Source organism: Rhinatrema bivittatum, chromosome 4, assembly GCF_901001135.1.
Source record: "Rhinatrema bivittatum chromosome 4, aRhiBiv1.1, whole genome shotgun sequence".
Classification (NCBI taxonomy): Eukaryota; Metazoa; Chordata; class Amphibia; order Gymnophiona; family Rhinatrematidae; genus Rhinatrema; species Rhinatrema bivittatum.
This window is the reverse complement of record NC_042618.1, coordinates 102,859,616-102,883,809: the sequence shown is the minus strand read 5'-3', so window position 1 is coordinate 102,883,809 and position 24,194 is coordinate 102,859,616. Positions and strand designations below refer to the sequence as shown.

Below are 24,194 nucleotides of genomic sequence, written 5' to 3'. Positions count from 1 at the left end.
GTTCGTCTGACTCATCACCCCTGAAAACCAACTCCGGAACTGGTATCTCCCCAACATCCTCACTAGTAAACACGGAAGCAAAGAATTCATTTAGTCTTTCTGCAATGGCCTTATCTTCCCTAAGAGCCCCTTTAACCCCTCGGTCATCTAATGGTCCAACCGACTCCCTCACAGGTTTCTTGCTTTGGATATATTTAAAAAAGTTTTTATTATGAGTTTTTGCCTCTATGGCCAACTTCATTTCAAATTCTCTCTTCGCTTGTTTTATCAATGTTTTACACTTAACTTGACAATGCTTATGTTTTATCCTATTTTCTTCAGATGGATCTTTCTTCCAATTTTTGAAGGATGATTTTTTGGCTAAAATAGCCTCTTTCACCTCACCTTTTAACCATGACGGTAATCGTTTTGCCTTCCTTCCACCTTTCTTAATGCGTGGAATACATATGGACTGCGCCTCTAGGATTGTATTTTTAAACAATGTCCAAGCCTGTTGAACACTTTTAACCTTTGCAGCTGCACCTTTCAGTTTTTTTCTGACTATTTTCCTCATTTTATCAAAGTTTCCCTTTTGAAAGTTTAGTGTTAGAGCTGCAGATTTACTTATTGTCCCCCTACCAGTTATTAGTTTAAATTTGATCATGTTATGATCACTGTTGCCAAGTGGCCCCACCACCGTTACCTCTCTCACCAAATCCTGTGTTCCACTAAGAATTAAATCTAAAATAGCTCCCTCTCTTGTTGGTTCCTGAACCAATTGCTCCATGAAACAATCATTTATTACATCCAGGAACTTTATATCTCTAGCAAGTCCTGATGTTACATTTACCCAGTCAATATTGGGGTAATTGAAATCTCCCATTATTATTGCACTGCCAAATTGGTTTGCTTCCCTGATTTCTCTTAGCATTTCATCATCTGTCTGACCATTTTGTCCAGGTGGACGGTAGTATACTCCTATCACTATACTCTTACCCAACACACATGGGATTTCTACCCATATAGATTCTACTGAGCATTTAGTCTCTTGTATGATCTTTAGCCTGTTGGACTCTATACCCTCCCGGACATAAAGTGCCACACCCCCACCAAGTTGATCCTCCCTATCATTGCGATATAATTTGTACCCTGATATAGCACTGTCCCATTGGTTATCCTCCTTCCACCAAGTTTCTGTGATGCCAATTATGTCAATCTCATCATTTGCTGCTATACACTCTAACTCTCCCATCTTACTTCTTAGACTTCTGGCATTGGCATATAGACATTTCAAAGTGTGTTTTTTGTTTGTTTTAACAACCTGCTTTTCAGTTGTTTGGGATAATTCGGAAATCATTAGTTTTGGTGATTTTTTACATATAGGCATATGGACTATATTTGCTTTTAATGGAACCTCTCTGTTGGGATGCCCTAACTCTCCTGTTTCATTAGTATCCTTCAAGGATACATTTCTCCGAACCATGCACTGCTGAGTGACTGTCGGCTTTCCCCTTTGTTCTAGTTTAAAAGCTGCTCTATCTCCTTTTTGAAAGTTAGTGCCAGCAGCTTGGTTCCACTCTGGTTAAGGTGGAGCCCATCCTTTCGGAAAAGTCTCCCCTTTCCCCAAAAGTTTCCCCAGTTCCTTACAAAGCTGAATCCCTCTTCCCTACACCATCGTCTCATCCACGCATTGAAACTCTGGAGCTCTGCCTGCCTCTGGGGTCCTGCACGTGGAACAGGAAGCATTTCAGAGAATGCCACCCTGGAGGTTCTGGATTTTAGCTTCCTACCTAATATCCTAAATTTGGCTTCCAGAACCTCTCTCCCACACTTTCCTATGTCGTTGGTGCCCACATGTACCACGACAGCCGGCTCCTCCCCAGCACTGCCTATAATCCTATCTAGGTGGCGCGTGAGGTCTGCCACCTTCGCACCAGGCAGGCAAGTTACCAGGCGGTCCTCACGTCCACCAGCCACCCTGCTATCTACATTTCTAATAATTGAATCGCCAATAGTCCTGGATCATCTTAAAGAATTCTAACCTGATATTTGTGGTATCACGGAAACATGGTTAAAATCCACAGATACAGTTTTGATTAATCAATTACCCCATTCGGAATATGATATTTTCTCCAGCCCTAGGCCAGAAAATAAAAAAGGAGGGGGCCTCCTACTTCTGGTCAACAAGAGCTACCATATGTTACCACAAAAAGTAGTTCTTGCTCCATGCTATGAGGTGGCTTTTTACAAATCTCTTCTTCAGATCTGTTTAGTATATACGCCCCCAGGACTTCTTGATCACAACTGCTCGCCGCTGATTGAATTTTTTTCATCCATGATAGATCCAACGCCTCTAAAACTGAAATCCTCATCCTAGCAAATCAACCAATCGACTCAATCCACCAAATGATTCAAAACGCCTCACAAGCTCACACACTGCCGCTCAGTGTCAGAGATTTAGGTGTCTCCCTAGACAATCAACTAAGTTTCAAACCCCACATTAAATCACTTCTAAAAGGGGGCTTCTATAAACTTCAAATCCTCAAAAAACTGAAGCCCCTCCTCCACGCCCACGACTTCTGCACTGTTATGCAAACCACCATACTATCTAAACTCGACTATTGCAACTCCCTTCTCTTAGGCCTCCCAGCCTCCACCATTAAACCCCTTCAAATCCTTCAAAATGCTATGGCAAGAATCTTAAACACCAGAAAAACTGACCATATCACTCCCATACTCCAAGACCTCCACTGGCTCCCTATCACCTTCCGTTCCCAATACAAAACACTTACCATCCTCCATAACACATTATACAATAACAATTCACCCTGGCTTGAAGATATGCCACAATTCCATCAAGCTAATCGCCCCACTAGAAACTCCCTTGCTGGCACTCTCCAAACCCCCTCACTTAAAATTGGGCACCTTACCATCACCAGGGATAGAGCCTTCTCCATTGCGGGCCCCACCCTCTGGAATTCCCTTCCCGCCAAACTCCGCCTAGAACCGTCCCTGAGCCATTTCAAAAAAGGAATCAAGACATGGCTCTTTAAACAGGCATACCCCAACTCCTCTCAATCCTAGTCATTGTCCTCCTTGAACCACCTTAGCTCTCGCTCAGCCTATCTACCTTCTCCCTGACCTCCCCTCTACCTTCCCTGTACCCCCCCCTACTCCCTCCTCAGCGCCCCTCAGCCTCCTCCTACCCCGCCCTTTCATCCCCTAGCAATCTCTCCCTGAAAGTACCCTTGCTCTAATGTACCCCTGTTCCCTCTACCCCCCCCGCTCCTTTTCCCTCTCGCTCCCTCCCTCTCTACTCCCCCCTGCACCAGCATTTAACTGTACATACGTGCACTTGCCTCCTTCATACTGTAAATAAGTTTCATATGCTAAGTTCTTAAGTGCACATGCCTCCTTAACATTGTTTATAAGTTCACTTGCATATCTAATCCTAACATGAATGCAAAAAGTTGTAACTCTGCTCGTTGACTCTCTTCACTTGTACTTTTGTATATTATCCAGTTAGCCCTTTTTCCTCGTTCATTGTAATTTCCTCTCTCAGTTACTTGTAAACAGACATGATGTGTCCTACGAATGCCGGTATAAAAAAGTGTTAAATAAATAAATAAATAAATACATACATCCAATGATCCCTGCAATAATTATGGGTGATTTCAATTTACACGTGGATATCTGGCCTCGTTCGGCCAGCTGTGAGACCTTCATTAATACATTAGAAGGCCTAGGTTTTGTTCAGCTTATTAACTCTCCTACTCACAAGGCAGGCCATACGTTGGATCTGATATTTGTGAATGAGGCTTTTGAAACTACCAATATTCCTAATAGTTTACCGGTGCCCTGGTCAGATCATCATTTGATTACTGCTGCAATTTCATTAAAAACTCCACATGTGAGAATCAGTGGCAATGATAAAATTGAATTTGAATATAAAAAACCTTGTTCATTGGAGGAAGTAGTAAATAATCTTCCTGAAGCTTTAGGAAAAATCGATACCACAAGTACTCTAGAGGCAGTTACATCATGGAACAAGGCCATGGCTGACCTTGCAAATAAATTATGCCCTACTATTAAGAAATTGATTCCTCTAGGGTCCAAATCCAAAGCTCCTTGGTTTTCTGCACAACTTAAAACACTTAAAAAGGGACTCAGGAAATTAGAAAGAGTTTGCCGAAAACTTCGAAATGATATCTCTCTAGCTAGTTATAGATCTGCACTTCTACAATATAGAGATGCTATTAATATAGCAAAAAGATTATTACTCTGATCAAATTCATAAATTTCAATTCAATCCTAGAATACTATTTTCATATGTATCCGAGCTTATCAAGACGAGAAGCCCCTCATGTTCCTGGGACAATTTAAAAAATAAAAGTAATGAATTTGCATCCTTTAACAACAAAATTCAAAATATCCTTAAGGACCTTAATTCTCAACCATCTCAGAATATTACTCTTCACACTAATCCCTCTGTAAATTGGTCAACCTTTGATTGCGTTTCATCCATTGAAGTTATCAATCTCATCAAGAGAATGAATCCTGCTATTCATCCCCTAGATGAGATGCCTATAAAGTATCTCAAAACAGCCCAAGATATTATAGCCAAAACTGTGGCCGCGATTATAAATATTTCACTCGAAGAGGGAATATTTCCAGAATCATTGAAATGTGCCTCAGTGAAACCCATTCTAAAAAAAGCCCAGCTAGATCCCAATATTTTAGCAAATTACCGCCCTATTTCTATACTTCCCTTTTTGGCAAAACTACTTGAGAAAGTGGTGAATATACAATTGATGGAGTATTTGAAAGATAATAATTTGCTATTTCCCTCTCAATATGGTTTTCGGAAGAATCATAATACTGAGACCCTTCTAATATCATTAACCGATACCATTCATAGAGGGTTTGATCAGAATGTATCCTATCTGCTGATACTCTTAGATATTTCAGCGGCATTCGATACCGTTAATCATGAAGCCCTGTTAGCAAGACTTCAAGAAATGGGTCTGGTAGATACGACTTTAGCCTGGTTCAGATCCTCTCTTACAAACCGATCTTTCGTGGTTAAATTGGGAACAATAGAATCAGACAGAATAGATCTAAATACGGGGGTTCCTCAGGGTTCTTCACTGTCCCCAACCCTGTTTAATGTCTATATGGTTCCTCTTTGTAGATTTCTTGCAGGGTTGGGTCTAGTACATTTTTTGTTTGCTGATGATGTCCAAATTCTTCTTCCCATTAAGGGGTCTCTCCACGATACACTGAAATTATGGGATATGTACTATAATTCGATCAAACAGCTTCTGACCCATATGTCTATCGTTAAACAATACTAAAACTGAGATTATGCTCCTTACAAAGTCACAGAAAAAAATAAAGTCAGACATGTTAGGTTGTGCCTCCTCTTATAATATATGCCGTGAAGCAAGGGATTGGGGCTGTGTGCTTGATACTGATCTAAGTATGAAAGCGTCAGTTAAATCAATTACAAGGGATCGCTTCTATAAATTGCATATATTGAAAAAAATGAAACTGCTTCTCCTCGAAAATGATTTTCGGATGGTACTGCAGGCTCTTATCTTGCCAAAGTTGGATTACTGTAACGCCCTGCTATTGGGCGTACCAATATCCACGATTAGACCTCTGCAGCTGGTGCAAAATGCCACGGCACGGCTTTTATCTGGGACCAAGAAATTTGATCATGTTTCTCCGGTGTTGATGAAATTACATTGGTTGCCTGTCCAGTTTAGAATTAAGTATAAATGTCTCCCTTTAATTCACAAAGCCATCTATGGTCACAATACTGAATGGTTGAATGCTTCGCTTCACATTCATGTTCCAACTCATAATCTTAGATCTTTAGGACAGGCTCTGTTGACAATACCTTCTCCTAAATTGACCCATCTTGTTTCAGTTAGTGAGAGAGCTCTGTCTTTGGCTGGACCAAAGGTGTGGAACTCATTGCCAGTTTCCATTCGTACTGAGGAAAATATTAAGAGTTTCAAAAAAATGATAGAAACCTGGTTGTTTGATCTGGCTTTTAATCATGTTGATTGATACCTCTTGGAATCTGGCTGCCTTCGATCTATTCAGCTGATTAACTACAGTGCAGTTTATTTTAGGTTTTAATTTTGGTGCTCTTTAATTTTAATTTAATTTTGGTGCTTTCTATTTAACATGTTTTATTATGGTTTTTTATGTTTAAGTTTTAAAATTAATTTAAATCAATTTATGATATTTTTAAATTGTGATAAGAATAGGGAATTGCAATTACTGTCCTAGGATAGTAACTAATTTAGGAAGTATTGGGTATTAATGTATGTAATGTGTTTGGTGATTGGATTGTTTTTGATCTTGCTATTGTAAACCGACTTGATATGAATTTGAAAGTTTGTATATAAATCTGATTAAATAAATAAAATAAATAAATAAAATCCTGCTCTGGCTTCAAAAACCATCTCTGGCTCAGACCCTTGTGATGGTTTTATATACCCTGGGAGAGGTTGAGGCAGGAAACCTGGCTGGAATCCTCAAAACCCAAGAAAATCCAGGTTAGGCGATAGATCTTTCTCTGGCAGGCACTGGGGGAGGGAGGGACTGCACAGCCTGCGCCTCGGCAAGAGGGTGGGGACATCCAGGTAGACTGGGAGGAGTTGGGGAGATGGCCTGGAGAGGTGGCTGGACAGGAACAGGAAGGAGGACTACTAAAGGCAGAAGGTGACATGGGGGAGAGTCCAGAACCAGGGCCAATACCGATAGAGGTAGGAGAGGACTGATGGAAACCCCCCTCAGGGAGACCTAGATCGCCAAATAGGTTAGAGTATGCTAAAAGGAAACTGCTGTGGGTGGATATAGCTGTAGTTGGGCAAGGCGCAGTGTAAGTCTAAGCTATGGTGGGTGGTGGCAGTAAGGGCTTGGTTTCCCTCAAACCAAGCTCACAGGCACTTGATTTGGTGCTTGAACAGTCCTAGTGGCAGGAGCCATAAACTGTGCTTGGAAGAGAGGGGTTTCAACCAGTGGCAGGACCCATAAACTGGGTCTAGAATCGCAAGGTTTAAACCCAGAGTCAGAAGCCATGGACTGATCACTCAGCGGTCCACTTTATGAACTGCGGCTTGGTGTGTGTAGATAAGGCCGGGCCTATTTTCAGAGGGCTTGCCATGTCCTGGAAGGTGGTGGGGGACAAAAGTATTTATTCCCAGTTGTTGAGCTCCCTGCAAGATTAAAAGTACCAGCCCATGCCATGGCTGAGTTCTGAGGTGGCCACGCTACATTAGAAGAGTCCTGCAGAGGGGAATTAGCCTTGGAAGCATCGGCGGTGGAGAATAGGACGACACTACTCATAACCCATGGAAAGGTGGAGGACGACACCTTTCAGCCAATGGTGTCAACCCTCCTCTGAACTATCCGTAACCGCATCACTATCCTGACGAAATCCTACAGAGGGTCCTTCCTGAACTCTTCCTGTTAGCTTGAAAGTTGCTCAAGCTAGGATCTGCCCCTAGCCTTCTCTGCTTGGGACAGGATGGCATTATTGAAATACCAGAGACTGCACCACCCCCCTCTCCCAAGGAGATACCTCTAAAGGGAGGGACTCATTAGGAACAGCTTCCCTGCTCAGATAGGCTGCCTGCCTAGGAAACTGAGTGTGCTCGCAATCAGTGCTATCGGCAGGGGCCCCTATTTGATACACAACTCCTTTCATCCACACCCAACTGTGGATGAAAGGAGTTGCTTTGCTTTCATCCACAGCTGGGTAAGAAGCCAACATGGTCGCCGTTCATATGGCTCCAGGTTCCTCCCTCAGTGCCTATCTTAATCCCTCAGGAGTACCGCATATACAGAACAGCTTTTTTTTTTTTTTTTTAATAACCAGCAAATGGGGAAAAATATAAAGGAGACTTGTTATGGGCCATCCCCGCTGCTTACTCACAAAGATTGCTGATCCCAGAGACTTGCAGCTTTGCTATTTTGTTTCCGGCAATGAGGCACCGCTTCTCGTGCCACCTGAAAGAGGTGCCCAAGTCTCTCCCTCAGCCCCTCAAACAGGCAGAATGGCCACCATTACTACTCTGCTGGTGTCCTCCTGCAGCCCCTAAATCAGAGCCCAGATGCAGCCTCCTCTTCTCTTCCGCGGTACAGAATTGTGGGAGAACTTGCCCAAGTGGAACCTTATCGCAGCAGTCCTCCTTCATACTGGAGGCTGGGATTGATGGGTCAGCGAAGGCCTCAGCTTCTCTAAGCAGTATGGGGAGGCTCAAAACAGCCACAGTTCCCATGCACTGCTCAGCCATGGCGGGACTGAGATCCCGAGGACTGATTTAATCCCCAGTTTTCAGACTTTCTCTGCCGAAACAGAAGCTGCCACCCAGCCCTCCTCACCTCCCTGAGTTAGCTGAGTCCAGGAGTTAGGATAGCTCCCCACCGATCCCTAACTGCTGGCCTTTCCTTCCGCATCCAGCGGCAACTGCAGTGCTGCATGGCCATCCACTGCTTCTCAAGTAGGTGTTTGCCATTTCACCATCCTAGGCCTATCCATAGCCCCGCACTGCGGGAGAATGCCAGCCCACCTTTACAGGCTCCAGCGGAGCTCAAGCGCTGGCTGCCTGAACAAACTTGCCACTTTTCTTTCTTTTTTTTTTTTTTTCAAAACCAGCTTGAATCGCAGCATAAGCAAATAAAGAGAGCCATTTCCCTCGGATCAAGTGATTCCAGGCAGGCCACAGCAAAGGGGTATATCAAGGTGAGGCAGAAGGGATGAGGAAGCCAACCCCACTGGCATTCAACGCTTCCTCTGTAAAGGACAAGAGCATCAAAAAAGGGCCACAGACACTCTGCTTAACCCCCCCCTCTACCAGAGGGATGGCCCAACTCAGGACCTAGCACCCCTGTGAGTAGATCTTCATCTCCAAAGTCTGACTGCAGGTATTGCACCCTCTACCATCTGCTGGAGACAGAAAAATATTGAGGGACTGCAGGTGGCAAACTATGTTAAGTAGCAGTGTCAGTAAAGCTTTTCTTCTGTCTTCATTCACTGGTAGGGATGAAAAACCCATGCATCTGGACTGATCTGGGGTACTAACAGGAAGTTACATTTCCACAAAATGTGGGAAGAAAATGTCTGGTGGGGAAAGACTTCCTGAAGACTACAGAGAGGACTCAATGGGGGTGATCTACAGAGTAGTTCTCTTTAAAGTCACTCTCCACTTAGCTGACAGAATCCATGGACGACAAATTAAATTTGCTGAGTCATCATCAAAATTTGAGCTGGCTTGGGAGCAACTGTGTGCTGAACATTGTTTTAATTATAAACCTATTTGAGAAAGTCATGAGTGTGACTATCCATGCTGATGGACTTCTCTAGTTCTTCACATAGTGTGTGCTAGTAGAAAGGTTTGAATTGGAATCAATGTAGACACCCACTGGAGGCAGATCACTCAAACCAATGGGAATCAAGATATCAATGCATCTGTTTTGGCACCTTTGAGACAGGTTTGTCTTGGAAGTATTTGACCAATCTAAAGTCATAGTAACATAATAGATAACAGGAGAAAAAGACCTATTGTCCCATCCTGTATGCTGTTGTACCAAATTGCAAATAAATATCCCAGCTGCCAGCCTTCGAAGCTTGATCACTCATAGGATATCATACCTTATCCAAGTCAGTTTTGTTTTCTTCCCCATTGATCTCTACCACCTTGGGCAGATGACCATTAATATTTCATAATCTAACACTTTCCATGTCTTACCTCCAAGTAGGTAATAATCTGAACAGCTATTAAAATTTGCAAGATAATGCTGGAAGTGACCAGAATCGCATTATGAATACTATGATCCTTGAAAAAGGATGGGATATCAGAAGGTAATGTTTGGGAGGGGGTGGGGGGGGGGGGCTGTTAATGTTAGGTGAGAGGAAGGGTAGATAGTGGCCTTACTGCCACTATCTACCAAATTGGAGAGAGGCCGAAGCTTCCCTTTGGACCTCACTACATTTTTTTTATTATCAAGTGCCTTTGGGGGTTAAGTGGTACTCAGCCCAGTAGGGCCCATTTATTTAATGTTGCATGGGATTGGGGAATTGGGCTACAAGCCCATGCTTCCCTCCTCTCACTTAACACTCAGACTTAATTGGCTATATTCGTTCAAATATAATTAAGCCGTAAGTTATCAGACCACATGCAGCTGGATAATTTTAGGACTGCTCTAAGGAAAACTAGGGGTCACAATTTGAAACTCCAGGGAGGAAGACTCAGAACCAATGTCAGGAAGTATTTCTTCACAGAGAGGGTGGTGGATGCCTGGAATGCCCTTCCGGAGGAAGTGGTGAAGACTAAAACTGTGAAGGATTTCAAAGGGGCATGGGATAAACACTGTGTATCCATAAAGGCTAGAGGATGGGAATGAAGAGAAGAGCCATGAGGGTGGCTTGCTGGAATGGGGGCTATCATCTGGTGATTACTACCCTTACTCAATAAGCCTTCACACGGTTAATGCAACTCCAACATTGCTCTCTGCTTCAGCAGCAATGGGAAATGTGGAAAAGAGGATTTGCATTCAGACATCAACAAGGACTGAACTACACAGTCTGGGTAAACAAATAAGTGTGGGGTAGCTTGCTTATTGCGGCGGTTACTACCCCTAAACCAAATAAGCCTGATACTTCATTTTGAATGCATATACAGCATTGCTCTCTGCTTCAACGGCAGGGAGAAATGTGGAAAAGAGGATTTACATTCAGACATCCAATAAGGAATGTGCAGTTTGGGTAAACAAGATTCGGGGTAATTTGCTTAATGCAGCGGTTACTACCCTTAACCATTAAGCCTTATGCTCACCTTTGATGCAACTCCAACATTACTCTCTGCATCAATAGCAGGAGGTTGCAGGAAATTTGAATCAAACGGTTACCAACAAGGGCCCTGAACTTGGTGGTCGATGAAACAGATAAGTATGGGAAAATAAGTGTGGGAGCTTGCTGGGCAGACTGGATGGGCCGTTTGGTCTTTTTCTGCCATCATTTCTATAACTTGACTCCACCGCTGAACAATTATATTTTATCTGGCTAAACGTTAGCTGATAAATAACTAAATATTCAAGAGACAGCATTTCAATACAATATACCACAAACAGAAGTGTATCACAATCACATTACCTTTCAAATTGTTTTCAAATGTTTCAAATACACATTTATTACATTTTTATACTAACAAAATCAAGAAAATCTACATAACATCTTCACATACAATATGAGGTGCATATAAAATGTTTTATAAAATATCATAAATCTTAAATCACAAACAATATCACAACTCTCACACACTATCATTTCAAACTTGAATCACATCTCTCTACTTACCACACAAAATCATTCATACACACATACATTAAAATACATTTTTTCAAAATCCTGCAATTCCCTGAAATACCTATAGATTATCCAACTCATACATATGAAATTCCCAATTGTGCCTTTCCCAGTAAGATTCTTTATTTCACCCATTAGGGCTTCTTCAGGGGATATGTTCATCGGAGCACTTTATAAAAGCTTATTTCACCCAATAGGGTATCTTCAAGAAATGTTTTCAGCTGATACATTCATCAGAAAACTACATGATGTTTCAAGCATACCAACTCCAGTGGCTAATCCAAATAAGAGGAAAACCCCAATATGTATCCTTTATTTCGTTCAGGAATTTGATAAACATCTCATAACATTTGGATTTGTCCACTATCCGCAGACCTTTTCCTTAACCCCATCCAAGGGAAATCTAAAAATATGTTTTTAACTTAGGTGTAATGGGTGTGTTTGGAAGGAAAACCGGGTATAAACGAACAGATGGCATTAGTACTTTAATAGTAATCTATTGGTGGTAAGTTGATATAAGTATTAAGTATATGTGATAAGATTTGTTGTTCATATAGTAAAGTATTCCCTTTATCTGAGTTTTGTCTCTATATTTTTTTAGATTTCCCATGGATGGGGATAAGAAAAAGGTCTGCGCATAGTGAACGAATCCAAATGTTATGAGACATTTATCAAATTCCTGAACGAAATAAAGGATACATATTGAAGGGGTTTTCCTCTTATTTGGATTAGAGTCATTGGAGTCAGCATGCTTGAAACATTATATAGTTTTCCGATGAATGCATCAGCTGAAAACATTTCTTGAAGACACCCTATTGGTGAAATAAGCTTTTATAAAGTGCTCCGATGAACATATCCCATGAAGAAGCCCTAACGGGTGAAACAAGGGACCTTGTTGGGAAAGGGACAATTGGAAATTTGGAATTTGACATATGTATGAGTTGGACAGAATATAGGTATTGCGGGGAACTGCAGGATTTTGGAAATAATTATTTTAATGTATGTGTGAATGATTGTGTGTGGTAAGTGAAGTGATGTTGTGATTCATGTTTGAAATGATAGTGTGCGAGAGATGTGATATTGAGTAATATTTAAGATTTATGATATTTTATAAAACATTGGGGTGCACCTCATATTGTATGTGAAGATGTTTGAATATATAGACTTTCTTGATTTTATGTTAGTATAAAAATTGTAATAAATGTGTATTTAAAACATTTGAAAACAATTTGAAAGGTATTATGATTATGTGATACACCCCTTTGTTTTTGGCTTGGCAGTTTTTGCTACTTTGGGTTTTTTGTTCAATTGGAATCAGCTTCTACTGAATCTCTGATATTGTTGACCTGAATTTGCAACTATCCAGGGTTTTTCTCCATTTTTAATCCTCTCCCTACTCTGACTGTAGCCAATGAAGCTAAGTACTGCATCAGGGACTAATGACTACAAATGCTTTTGGAACCTGACATGCATACACACAAAGTCTAATCATCAGATATCACTGTTGTTCTATGGTTGGGACATCCTTCTCTAAGGACTGTGACAAAGGAAAATTAGTTTCTTACCTGATAATTTTCGTTCCTGTAGTACCAAGGATCAGTCCAGGACACCTGGGTTGTGACTCCGCACCAGTAGGTGGAGACAGAGCAAAACTTGTGGGCGGAGCCACATATAAGCCCCTGTGCCAGTCACAGCCCCTCAGTCATACGTAATGTCAAAGTAGCAATGCAACCAAGTAACAAAACTGGCTAGAAAATTCACTATTAACTGGAAAATAACACCAAAACTCCTACTTGAACCGGACTCCCCAACCGGGAGAGCTAAACAAGCGAACAGTAGAACTAAGAAAAAAATTATGAGCGGACTCTCCGTTACTGTAGCGAAGCCCTGCGGGCGGGATCCTGGACTGATCCTTGGTACTACAGGAACGAAAATTATCAGGTAAGAAACTAATTTTCCTTTCCCTGTACGTACCAGGATCAGTCCAGGACACCTGGGATGTACCAGAGCAAAACTTACCGAGGGTGGGAAGCAGAGAGGCCCGCTCGGAGTACCCTCTCTCCAAATCCCCCGGAATCGGTAGACCGGACATCCAACCGGTAATGCCTGATAAAAGTATGCATCGACTTCCAGGTAGCCGCCCTGCAAATCTCCTGAGGCAATAACTGAGAAGCTTCCGCCCAGGACGCGGCCTGGGAACGAGTCGAATGAGCCCGAAGACCCACCGGAAGCGGCTTACCCTTTACTAAGTACGCTGAGCCAATAGCCTCTTTAAGCCAACGTGCAATCGTTGTGCGGGACGCAGCGGCCCCTTTCTTTGGCCCTGAAAACAACACGAACAGATAGTCGGTTACCCGGAACGGATTAGTAACCTCCAAATAATGAAGAAGAGACCTTCGCACGTCCAGCTTTCGCAGTTCTCTGAACTGGGGATCAGTGGACTCCCCGACCCTGAAGGCCGGTAACTCCACTGACTGATTGACCTGAAAAGACGACACTACTTTAGGAAGGAAGGAAGGAACCGTCCACAAAGATACTCCGGAATCGGAAATCCGCAAGAACGGTTCTCTACAGGACAGCGCCTGCAATTCCGAGACATGCCGAGCCGAGGCAATCGCCACCAAAAACACCGTCTTCAAAGTAAGGTCCTTAATAGTTGTACGCTTCAATGGCTCAAAAGGAGCCAAGCCTAGAGCGGAAAGAACCCAGTTAAGGTTCCAAGACGGACAGGGGGCACGCAATGGAGGACGGAGATGTTTAGCCCCTCGAAGAAAACGGGAAATATCCGGATGAAGAGCCAGGGAGGTTCCCCGAACCTTACCCCGCAAACAACCAAGAGCCGCCACCTGGACCCGTAGCGAACTGCACGCCAAGCCTTTGGCCAAACCGGCTTGAAAAAACATTAGAATATCTGAGACCGAAGCGGAAATGGGATCCACCCCTCGCTGCACGCACCAATCCTCAAAAACCGCCCAGACCCGGACATAAGCCAGAGACGTAGACTGTTTCCTGGACCTCAGTAAAGTGGCTATCACCGCGTCTGAGTAACCTTTTTTCTTCAGGCGATTCCTCTCAAAAGCCATGCCGCGAGACAGAAGTGATCCACATCCTCCAAACAGACGGGGCCCTGACGTAGGAGCCCCGCGAACCCCTGGAGACGAATGGGTAATGTCACTGACAACTGGATGAGATCTGCGAACCACGGACGATGCGGCCACTCCGGTGCTACCATGATCACATGGAACGGGTGCAACTCTATGCGCCGAAGAATCTTGCCTATCATCAGCCACGGGGGAAACACGTAAAGAAGTACATCCGTCGGCCACGGAAGTACCAGCGCGTCGACGCCTTCTGCTCCCCGTTCTCGACGCCGACTGAAGAATCGTGGAGCCTTCGCGTTGTCCCATGTGGCCATCAGATCCATGTGGGGAACTCCCCATGTCCTGCAGATGAGCTGAAAAGCTTCGTCCGCCAACTCCCACTCTCCGGGATCGAGGTGATGACGACTTAGAAAATCCGCCTGTACATTGTCGACCCCGGCAATGTGAGAGGCTGCTATGTTGCTGAGATTTTGTTCTGACCAGGTCATCAAGAGCTGTGCCTCCGCAGCCACCTGTGGACTCCACGTCCCTCCTTGTCGATTGATGTAGGCCACGGTGGTTGCGTTGTCCGATAGTACTCGGACCGCCTTTCCCGTTAGTAACAGTGAAAAGGCTTGGAGAGCTAGACGGACCGCTCTGGTCTCTAGTCGGTTGATAGACCACTGGGCTTGAGACGCTGTCCATAGTCCCTGGACCGACCTTCCTAGGCAAACTGCTCCCCAACCGGAGAGACTGGCATCCGTGGTCACTACCGTCCATTTGGGTACCAGCAGGGATACTCCACAGGATAGATGCTTGGAATCGAGCCACCAGTGTAGGCTGGATCTCGCTTGGCCCTCGAGTGGAAGAGGCAGGAAAAACTCCTCCGAGACCGGCCGCCATTGGGATAGTAAGGACGACTGCAACGGCCGCAGATGAGCGAACGCCCAGGGAACCAGGGCTAGTGTTGAAGCCATCGAACCCAGGACCGTCAGATAATCGCAAACTCGAGGACTGTGAAGAGAGAGCAATCGCCGCACCTGAGACTGTAGCTTGCCCCTGCGTTCCTGGGACAGGATCACTTTGCCGTGCCTCGTGTCGAATAGAGCTCCGAGATATTCTAGGGTCTGAGTCGGTACCAATTGACTCTTGCTGAAATTGACCACCCAGCCTAGAGACTGTAACACCTGGTGGACTCTGGCCACTGCTTGCTGACACAGAGGCTTGGACTTTGCGCGAATCAACCAATCGTCCAGGTAAGGATGAACCAGGAGACCTTCTCGGCGTAGTTGCGCCGCTACTACCACCATCACTTTTGTGAATGTGCGCGGGGCGGTCGCGAGACCAAACGGTAGCGCCCGGAACTGAAAATGCCGCCCCAGAATGCAGAACCGTAGGAATTTCTGGAACTCCGGCCGAATTCCCACGTGCAGGTATGCCTCCGTGAGGTCCAGAGAAGCTAAGAATTCGCCCGGCCTTACCGAAGCAATAACCGAACGAATCGTCTCCATCTTGAAGTGAGGAACGCGCAGGCATCTGTTTACGCCTTTGAGGTCCAAGATCGGCCTTGACGTGCCGTCTTTCTTTGGGACTATGAAGTAAATGGAGTAACGGCCTTCGCCGCGCTGATGGATCGGGACCGGGACGATAGCTCCCAAGCTTTGCAAGCGCCGGATGGTGTCTAGCACTGCCGCCTTCTTCTCCAGAGCTTTGCAAGGAGAGACTAGGAACTTGTCCGCTGGAATTCGAACAAAATCTAATGCGTAACCGTGTCTTATCACGTCTAGGACCCACTGGTCCGACGTAACTCTGGCCCAAACCTCGAAAAACAACGTTAACCGCGCCCCTACATTTGGGATAACGTGCAGAGGCTGCGGCGAGGAATGGACCAACCGCATCTCATTGCGGCCCCTTGGGACCTCCCGGTACCGAGGTTCCTCCCTGTTTGCCGAACCGTTTTCCTCGAAAGGACTGCTGCCACTGAGGAGTCCGGGAGGAAGAAGACCTATACATGGGTCCCGAGGAACGTGGTGGACGTGACTTTCTGGAACCGTGACCTGGTGGAGAACGAGGACCGCGCTCTGTACCTATCCTCGGGCAGCTTAAACGCCCTGTTCTCTCCCAGGGAGATCATCAGGTCATCCAACTCCTTTCCAAACAACAGCTTACCTTTGAACGGCAGCGCCCCAAGGTGAGCTTTAGAAGAGCCATCCGCTGCCCAGTTCCGTAACCACAAAAGGCGGCGCGCCGAAACCGCCGCCACCATAGATCTGGCAGAGGTCCGCAATAAATCATGTAGAGCATCCGCTCCATACGCTATTGCCGCCTCCAGCTGATCAGCCTGAGACGTCTCCTCCGGGGATAGACCAGCATTCGCCTGAAGTACCTGGGCCCAGCGCAGGCTAGCCTGCATTGCGAAGTTAGTGCAGATGGCGGCACGCACCCCTAGGGCGGACACCTCAAAAATCTTCTTAAGCTGTACTTCCAGCTTCCTGTCCTGTATGTCCTTGAGGGCCGTCGCACCCGTGACCGGGATGGTAGACCTCTTTGTCACCGCCGAGACTGCTGAGTCTACTTTCGGAATTCTGAGCAGCTCAAGCGCATCTTCAGGGAGTGGATACAGTTTATCCATGGCCTTACTGACCTTTAGTCCCAGCTCCAGTGTATCCCACTCTCGAAACAAAATATCGGTCGAAGAAAAGTGAAAAGGAAAAGCCACTGCAGGTCCAGTGAGACCTAGCAGAACCGGATCCATATTGGCCTCCTGACGGACCACCACCGGCGGAGCTTCAATTCCTAGTTCCTGAAGAATGGCCGGAATCAAAGGGGTCAGCTCCTCTCTACGGAAGAGGCGGACCACTTTGGGATCATCCTCTTCCATGGCCTGAGCTCCCTTGCTCGTTCCGGGCTGAGAGGAGCTGTCCGCCGCCGTCCCCTCGGCCCCCTTCAGAGGCTCTTCAGCGGAATCTGTGTCTGTCACAGAAGAAAAGTCCGATTCAGACTCCTGTGGGACTCTCCGTGGAAGCCGCTTCCCCCGTGGGGGCTGTCGGGCGGACCCCTCAACTTTCCTAGTCTTCCGCTTCTTCGGGGCGTGCTTGCCAGGACCCCCTTCAGGGGCTCCTTTACGCCTACGCCTGCTGTGCTTACATTTAAGTACTTTGCGTAGAAGAAGCGCAAAGTCTTCAGAAAAAGAACCCGACTCAGAGGAATCGGATCCGGAGCCCTCCCGGGACCGAGACCCCTCCGGAGCGACACCCCCGGCAAGGCCTGACTGTGGGGAAAGCGCGGGAGGCACGGCAGAGTTCCCTGCCGGCTCCCGAGCAATTTCCCTGCCTGTGGCCAAAATGGCCGCCGCTCCCGCGCTGAGCGGGAAAAGATCCTGCTGCTTGTCAGGCAGAACACTGGCGCGCAGCGGCGAATGCGCTGCCCGAGGACGGGCCACCCGAGAAGCCCCCGACGAGCCTTCTTTGCCCGGGATACACGAGGCACAGAGGCCTTCCTTCGAAAGACGCGCGCGCGCCGAGCCACAGGCCCGGCAAGCAGAGCCGCGAGGCATGGCGGCGAAAAAAAGCGGCAAAAACGACTGACAGAAAAAAATAAATAGGAAAAAATAGAACCGCGACTACCCCCCTGCGACCGGCGCCTCCCCCCCGAGAAACCGGAGCGGCAGCACTAAGTAGCAGAGAGCCGGCAAGAGAAAAAAAATTCAAAACCTTTTTTTTGTTTTTTTTCCTACCACTTGTCGCTGTCCACGGTCCTGGAGCCCTGTTGCAAGAGGGGTGAGTGAACCGGGTTCCCCGGTGTCACCCCTAGCGCTGCTACTGGTAAGTCGGGTCCTCGACCCTAGCAGCGGCCTCAACCGGGGGGGGTGGTCCCCTCAGAACCTCGCAACCCCCCTGGGAGGCAGGCCAGACAGGACTCCACTCACTTAAAAATCCCAAATTTTTAAAAAAGAAACCAAATTTAAAAGAAAAAAACCTGACTAACAACCAAAATCAGTGCAGGCAGAGGCTGTGACTGCACCTGCACCACCTACTGGAGACAGAGTAAGACTGAGGGGCTGTGACTGGCACAGGGGCTTATATATGGCTCCGCCCACAAGTTTTGCTCTGTCTCCACCTACTGGTGCGGAGTCACAACCCAGGTGTCCTGGACTGATCCTGGTACGTACAGGGAACTGCCAGTATCCCTAGCTCTAGAAAGTTCAAGAATCAAACCCAGATATTCTGCATAGTGATATGCAGCACTGTCCAAAAGTCATCAAGTTGATTTTTGGGCACTCTGTAAAACTGTTGGTTGGCATCTTACCATTGGTTTGGAAAATTATTGTACTAAAGTCAAAAGATGAAATGTTACATACTAGAAAAAAAAAAAAGAGAGAATAATGACCAAGTCACAAAGCAGAGTATAGGTTAGTGGAGCTAAGGCAGCAGTAATGAAATAGAAGGAAAAAAATCTTGACAATCAACCAAAAATCTAACTACTAAGATTAAGAGGGTGATAACTAAAAATCTTACTTAAAAGATTCCCACTGACACATCAAAGAGGCAATTATCCGCCACTTCCACCCCCAAGATTAGAGGCACTAAATGGCAGCAGCAACAATTTGGCAGGATAGTCTCTTCCAATGAAGGAAATCCCAATGAGCAGCAGATATGGTAGCATTTGGGGAACTCCTGTGCCTACTCAAAGTCTAAGAAGATTTAAAAGAATTCTTCAAGCAGAAACAAGATGGAATCACTGACTCTGTGTGGCTCATTTTAACTGCCTGTTATCAGAGAACTGGCCTGCTGAAGCGACACACTGAACTTGCCAAGTCTTACTTACTCTGTATTGTATACATCTGTCTTCAGAAGATTAAACATTCCACCCCATTTCATCAGAAACTCGATCTCTTCTCCTAAAAGTCGGCAGCGGCTCACCACAAGTGAGACATCAAACAGCAGCTACAAGGGCAAACAATTTGAGATGTAGGCAGTTGGGTTTCACCGCAAAATAAATAAATAAATAAATAAATAAATATATCTATATATCCAAGCATTGACATACATCCTGCAAACAAGTTAGAGTTTATTAGAGCAAACTATTTAGGATAAAGCTCTTCTCATAGGTTTTACTTAGGAGGGTCATTTTATAACTTTCTCTATAGCAGTAAAGTCTACAAGTACAAACCACACAGACTACTGAGGATTTTCAAAATGAACTTATGCACATAAGTTCACTTTGAAAATAATCTCTTGGCTGGATTTGAGTGGAAGTGTCCACGCGCAAGTTACAAGAATGGTGCAAATTGTGCATGGTAAATTACACACATACTTTTGAAAATATAAAAAGCATGTCTGCAAGTCATATCCCAGTTCCAACTCCACTACCTGGAATGCTTGCTCCCCAAGTGCATAAAAATACTTGTGATACTGGGTTATATGCATAATTTTGCATGCACTAACCCCTGGCTGACTTTCAAAGCACCATGTACACACACAAAAATTGTTTTCTACAAGTAAGTCAGTTTGATAATCATGCCCTAAGGCGACAATTTTCCAAGCCACATCTGCGCATAAAATAGTGCTTTATGCAATAAAATAGGGCTTTTGAAAATTGTCTACCCTAACTGCGTGTAAAAGTACATGGTTAGAATTAAGCTGCTTACCCGCAAAAAGGTGTTCTCTGTGGACAGCAATATAAATCAGCCACGATAAGTAGGTGATGTTAACTGATGGTGCTGAGATTTGAAAGGTCTTTCTGAGCAAGTCTGAACTTTCCATGCAAGTCTCTTCTAAAGGGGAGATAGAAGGAACTATATTGTCTGATTTATTCTGCTGTCCACAAAGAATACCTATTAAAAGATAAGCAACAGCTTTCTCCATGGACAAGCAGGATAATCTCAGCCATAGAAGTGGGTACTCCCAAACTGAGGGTTGTATATTATTGTTTTGCAGGTCAGTAGATGATCATCATTTCAACCCATCTATATTGCCCAAGGATGGAGAGTAGAGTTGAAAGAATTAAATAACCTTTGAAGCACTGCCCGTCCAAAGCTGTTATCTTGACATGAAGCAGTCTATAGGCAATAATGAGCAGTGAAGGTATGGATAGACCACCATGTATTAGCTCTGATTATATTTTCAATGGAAGCAGAGAACAGGTGCACTAAAAAGTTGCTGTGGCATTAATCTGATGGGGCCTTTAGTTTACTTTGAAGATTAAGTCCTATTTGTAGCAGTAAGTGATGCAAATCAGAGATCCAAAACTCCATTTAATTGGATTAAAAGAAAATAACTGTTGCAAGGACATTCTGTAGGTTTGTATCCTTCACAAAGAGAAAAGTAAAGCTCTGGGACTTCTGGTAATGCAGCGCAGTTGAGAAGTCGCATGTTGGAGGAGCTCCATCAGGGCCCATTCATTTTGTATTTTTTTTAAATATCTTTATTATAACAAAATACAATACAGATAACACAAAGCATATAAACAATTTTCCCCTTCTCCCCCTCATTGAACAAAAGATTGTAATTACTTCACTCCTGCAGAATTCCACAGTCAGGGCGGTCTACTTCATGGTTGCTTTGCCAACCATGCTGTATACGGAGCCCACACATCCTGAAACTTATGAATACGGTCATGTTTAAGCGCAGTCAAACGACCCATCTGGTACAGCCTGTCCAGCCTCTGATAAATCTGCGGCATAGAAGGGACCTCAGCATTTTTCCACCTGAAAGCGATTTCACTGCGCGCAGCAATATAAATTTGTAGCAAAAGCAATGTATGCTTATCACTATGCGTCCCGTCCACCAGACTAAAGGAGACAGCCTCTGGGGTCCAATGGGACTACAACCCCAAGCAGCTCGGAGGCATACCCCGTAATCAAAGCCCAAAAGGTCTGGATCTTGGGGCAAGTCCACCACATGTGATAAAATGTACCCCTTTCTCCGCACCGCCTCCAGCAAGAGTCACCTATATTAGGATTCATTCGGTGTAATCGGGCCGGTGACATATACCATCTATATAGTAATTTATATCCATTTTCCTTGATATTAGCAGAAATGGAGCTCCTCCCCATGATCATATGACATTTGTCCCATTCGGAGTCCTGAAGAGTTTGTCCCAGATCAGATTCCCAATTAAGTTGATAGGAAACTTTAGTTTTATCCCCATTATTAAGTAGTTGATAAAGTCGGGATATAGGTTTACCAAGAGGCCCACGCTGTTCACAAAAGGATTCAAAGAGGGATCTACCCTTAGATATCTCCCCCGGCGCCCCCACCGAGCGAAGGAAGTGAGTAATCTGCTGTAATGCATACCAATCTCCCGGGGACCCACCATATTTATCTTGTAGCTCCGCCATATCCAGCACACTGGACCCCCTGCAGAATTGCCCAGCCTTAGTCAAGCCTAGTTGCGTCCACCTTTGTGAGAAGGCCTTATCCATGCCCGGGGAAAACCCAGGGTCCCACAGAATTGAAGTAAGATAGTAAAATTCTTTTGGAGCCTGCCAACCGGGTCCTCCATTTACCAATTACTTCACTCCTGAATGAAAGTATAGATCTAAGAATAGCTACCCAGAGTTTCTTTTGAAGAAAATAAAGAAGAAAACTATTTAAATATCCAAGCAGATAAGACATTAAAACTTTTTCCAAGGATGTATCTTAAGTTTTTCTTGAATACTATTAAAATATTTATACAGTATCTGAAGTGGATTGTGACATGATGAGACCTTTTATGTTGGATGTGGCTTTTCCAGTGTTGAGTAAGACACAACTAGACAAACTTAATGCAACTATTTTAAACAGATATTGTGATGGCTATTAAATCACTAACTTCCCTTAAATCACCTGCCTTAGACATTGTAGACACCCTATTTTAAAATCATTACAGTATCAGTTACCTGATAACTTGTTTGCAGTTTTTGAAGCTGTGTTCAGGGATGTATGCTACTCTTGATCAAAGAAGTGACAACAGTGGATAGCCCGAAGTTGGGCAGCGTTCAAAGCCATTAGGTCTAGGATGGGATGGAGTTGTCCTGTTCTCTTTGGAATCAGGAAAAACCTGGAGTAGAATTCTTTGCCTTGGTGGAACAGGCTCAATTGCTCTGTTGTTAAGAGGGCGGATAGCTCTGCAAGCAGTACTTCCTGATGTGCTACTGGCCCCCAAAACAGGCACAGAGGGCAATTTGGCAGGACACCCAATAAGTTTAATTGGTACCCTTGATGGACGATGGACAGAACCCACTGGACCAAGGTTATACTGGGCTACCAGTTTGCGAAGAACTGTAGCCTGCCCTGTACCCAATGTCTTGGGTTCAGGCAACTGGCTTATGCTCCTTCAGATCAAGTCAAAACCCCATCCTGGGAGTTAACTGGGGCGCCAGCTGGGGCTTGGGAACTCTTGTCTGGGGCAGCTGCAGGAGTTCACATGCTGCTGATGAGAGCGAGGGGGCAGAGGAAAGTACTTCCTCTGGCGATAGAAAACCTACCTCTGCCCCTGCCTCGCCAACCTCCTGGATGAGGACGACATGTCCGGAGTCCCGACGGAGAACTGTTGGAGATTCTCATGATGGTCCCACAAGATGGACACGGCAGCCCAGTTACCTCCAAAGAGATTCTCCCCAGTACACGGCACGTCAGCGAGCCATTTCTGAACCTCTAGAGTCTAGACAGAGATCCGAGACCTACAGCCATGCCATTCTGCGGGCGCCGATTCCCGCTGCAGAGGCCCTCACTGCTGTTTCAAAAACATCATAGGTCGCACAGACATCGTGTTTTCTGCACTTTAGGCCCTTATGCACCAGCAACTACAGGGAGTCCAGCTGCTGCTGAGGCAACTGCTTGGTTATCTCCTGCACCTGCTTCCAGAGATCCAGTAAGTATTGGCTCATGTACAGCTGGTAGGAGGCGATGTGGGCAATAAGCATGCCGACTGAAACACTTTCCTCCAAAGAGTGTCTAACGCCCTGTGGTCCTTGGGGACGCCGAGGAATGGGTCCGAGCACGCTTGGCCCTCTTGAGGGAGGATTCGAAGACCACAGATGGTAGGATAGCTGACGCTTATTGAATCTGGTAGCCTTCTGGATGAGGTAGACCCCCATCTGCCTTCTTGTTAACAGGAGGTACTGTGAGGGGGTGTTACCATATCCTCAACAGCAGCTCCTTAAGGGTATCGAACACTGGGACTGCCACAATTTCCTTAGAAGGCTCCAGAAACTGGGGGATCTTCAGCATCTTGTGCATGGCATCTTCCTCCGTCAATAACATACAGAAAGCGCAGTTGCATACCTGTAACAGGTGTTCTCCTAGGACAGCAGGATGTTAGTCCTCACATGTAGTCCTCTGATGGAGCCCAGCACAGAAAACCAAGAGGGGGCATCAGCTGGAGAAGGCCCCACATGAACCAGCCTACAAGAGGTTGCACAGAAACCGGCATGCCAGGGAAACCCCGAAGGTATGCACTGACAATACTCAGGTGGACCCTAACCAAGCTGGTCTGAAGCCCAGACTCAGAGAGGTATCACAGATAGTCCAACAGCTGAGGGAGGGGGCAAGAGAAGGGATCAAGCCATGCCCCGTACACCAGATGGAAAATCTTTTCCACTTCAAGCTGTAGGACTTTCTAGTGGAGGGTTTTCAGGACGCCACCAGTACAGGGAGACACAGTCCTAAAGCGCAAGAGGCTGAAGGATTATGCGCTCAACATCCAAGCCATCAGGGCCAATGCTCAGAGGTTCAGATGGCACAGGGTGCCCTGATTCTGAGATGAGA

The 24,194-nt window shown here is 45.4% G+C and overlaps 1 protein-coding gene across 1 annotated transcript in view; it reads right to left on the bottom strand.

Moving 5' to 3' along the window:
- Positions 1-24,194, bottom strand: part of KNL1 (kinetochore scaffold 1) — a 629,191-nt gene that overhangs the window by 17,077 nt on the left and 587,920 nt on the right. The window contains 1 exon segment of the mRNA XM_029598563.1: positions 19,270-19,388. Coding sequence (XP_029454423.1) covers positions 19,270-19,388 — 119 coding nt within the window.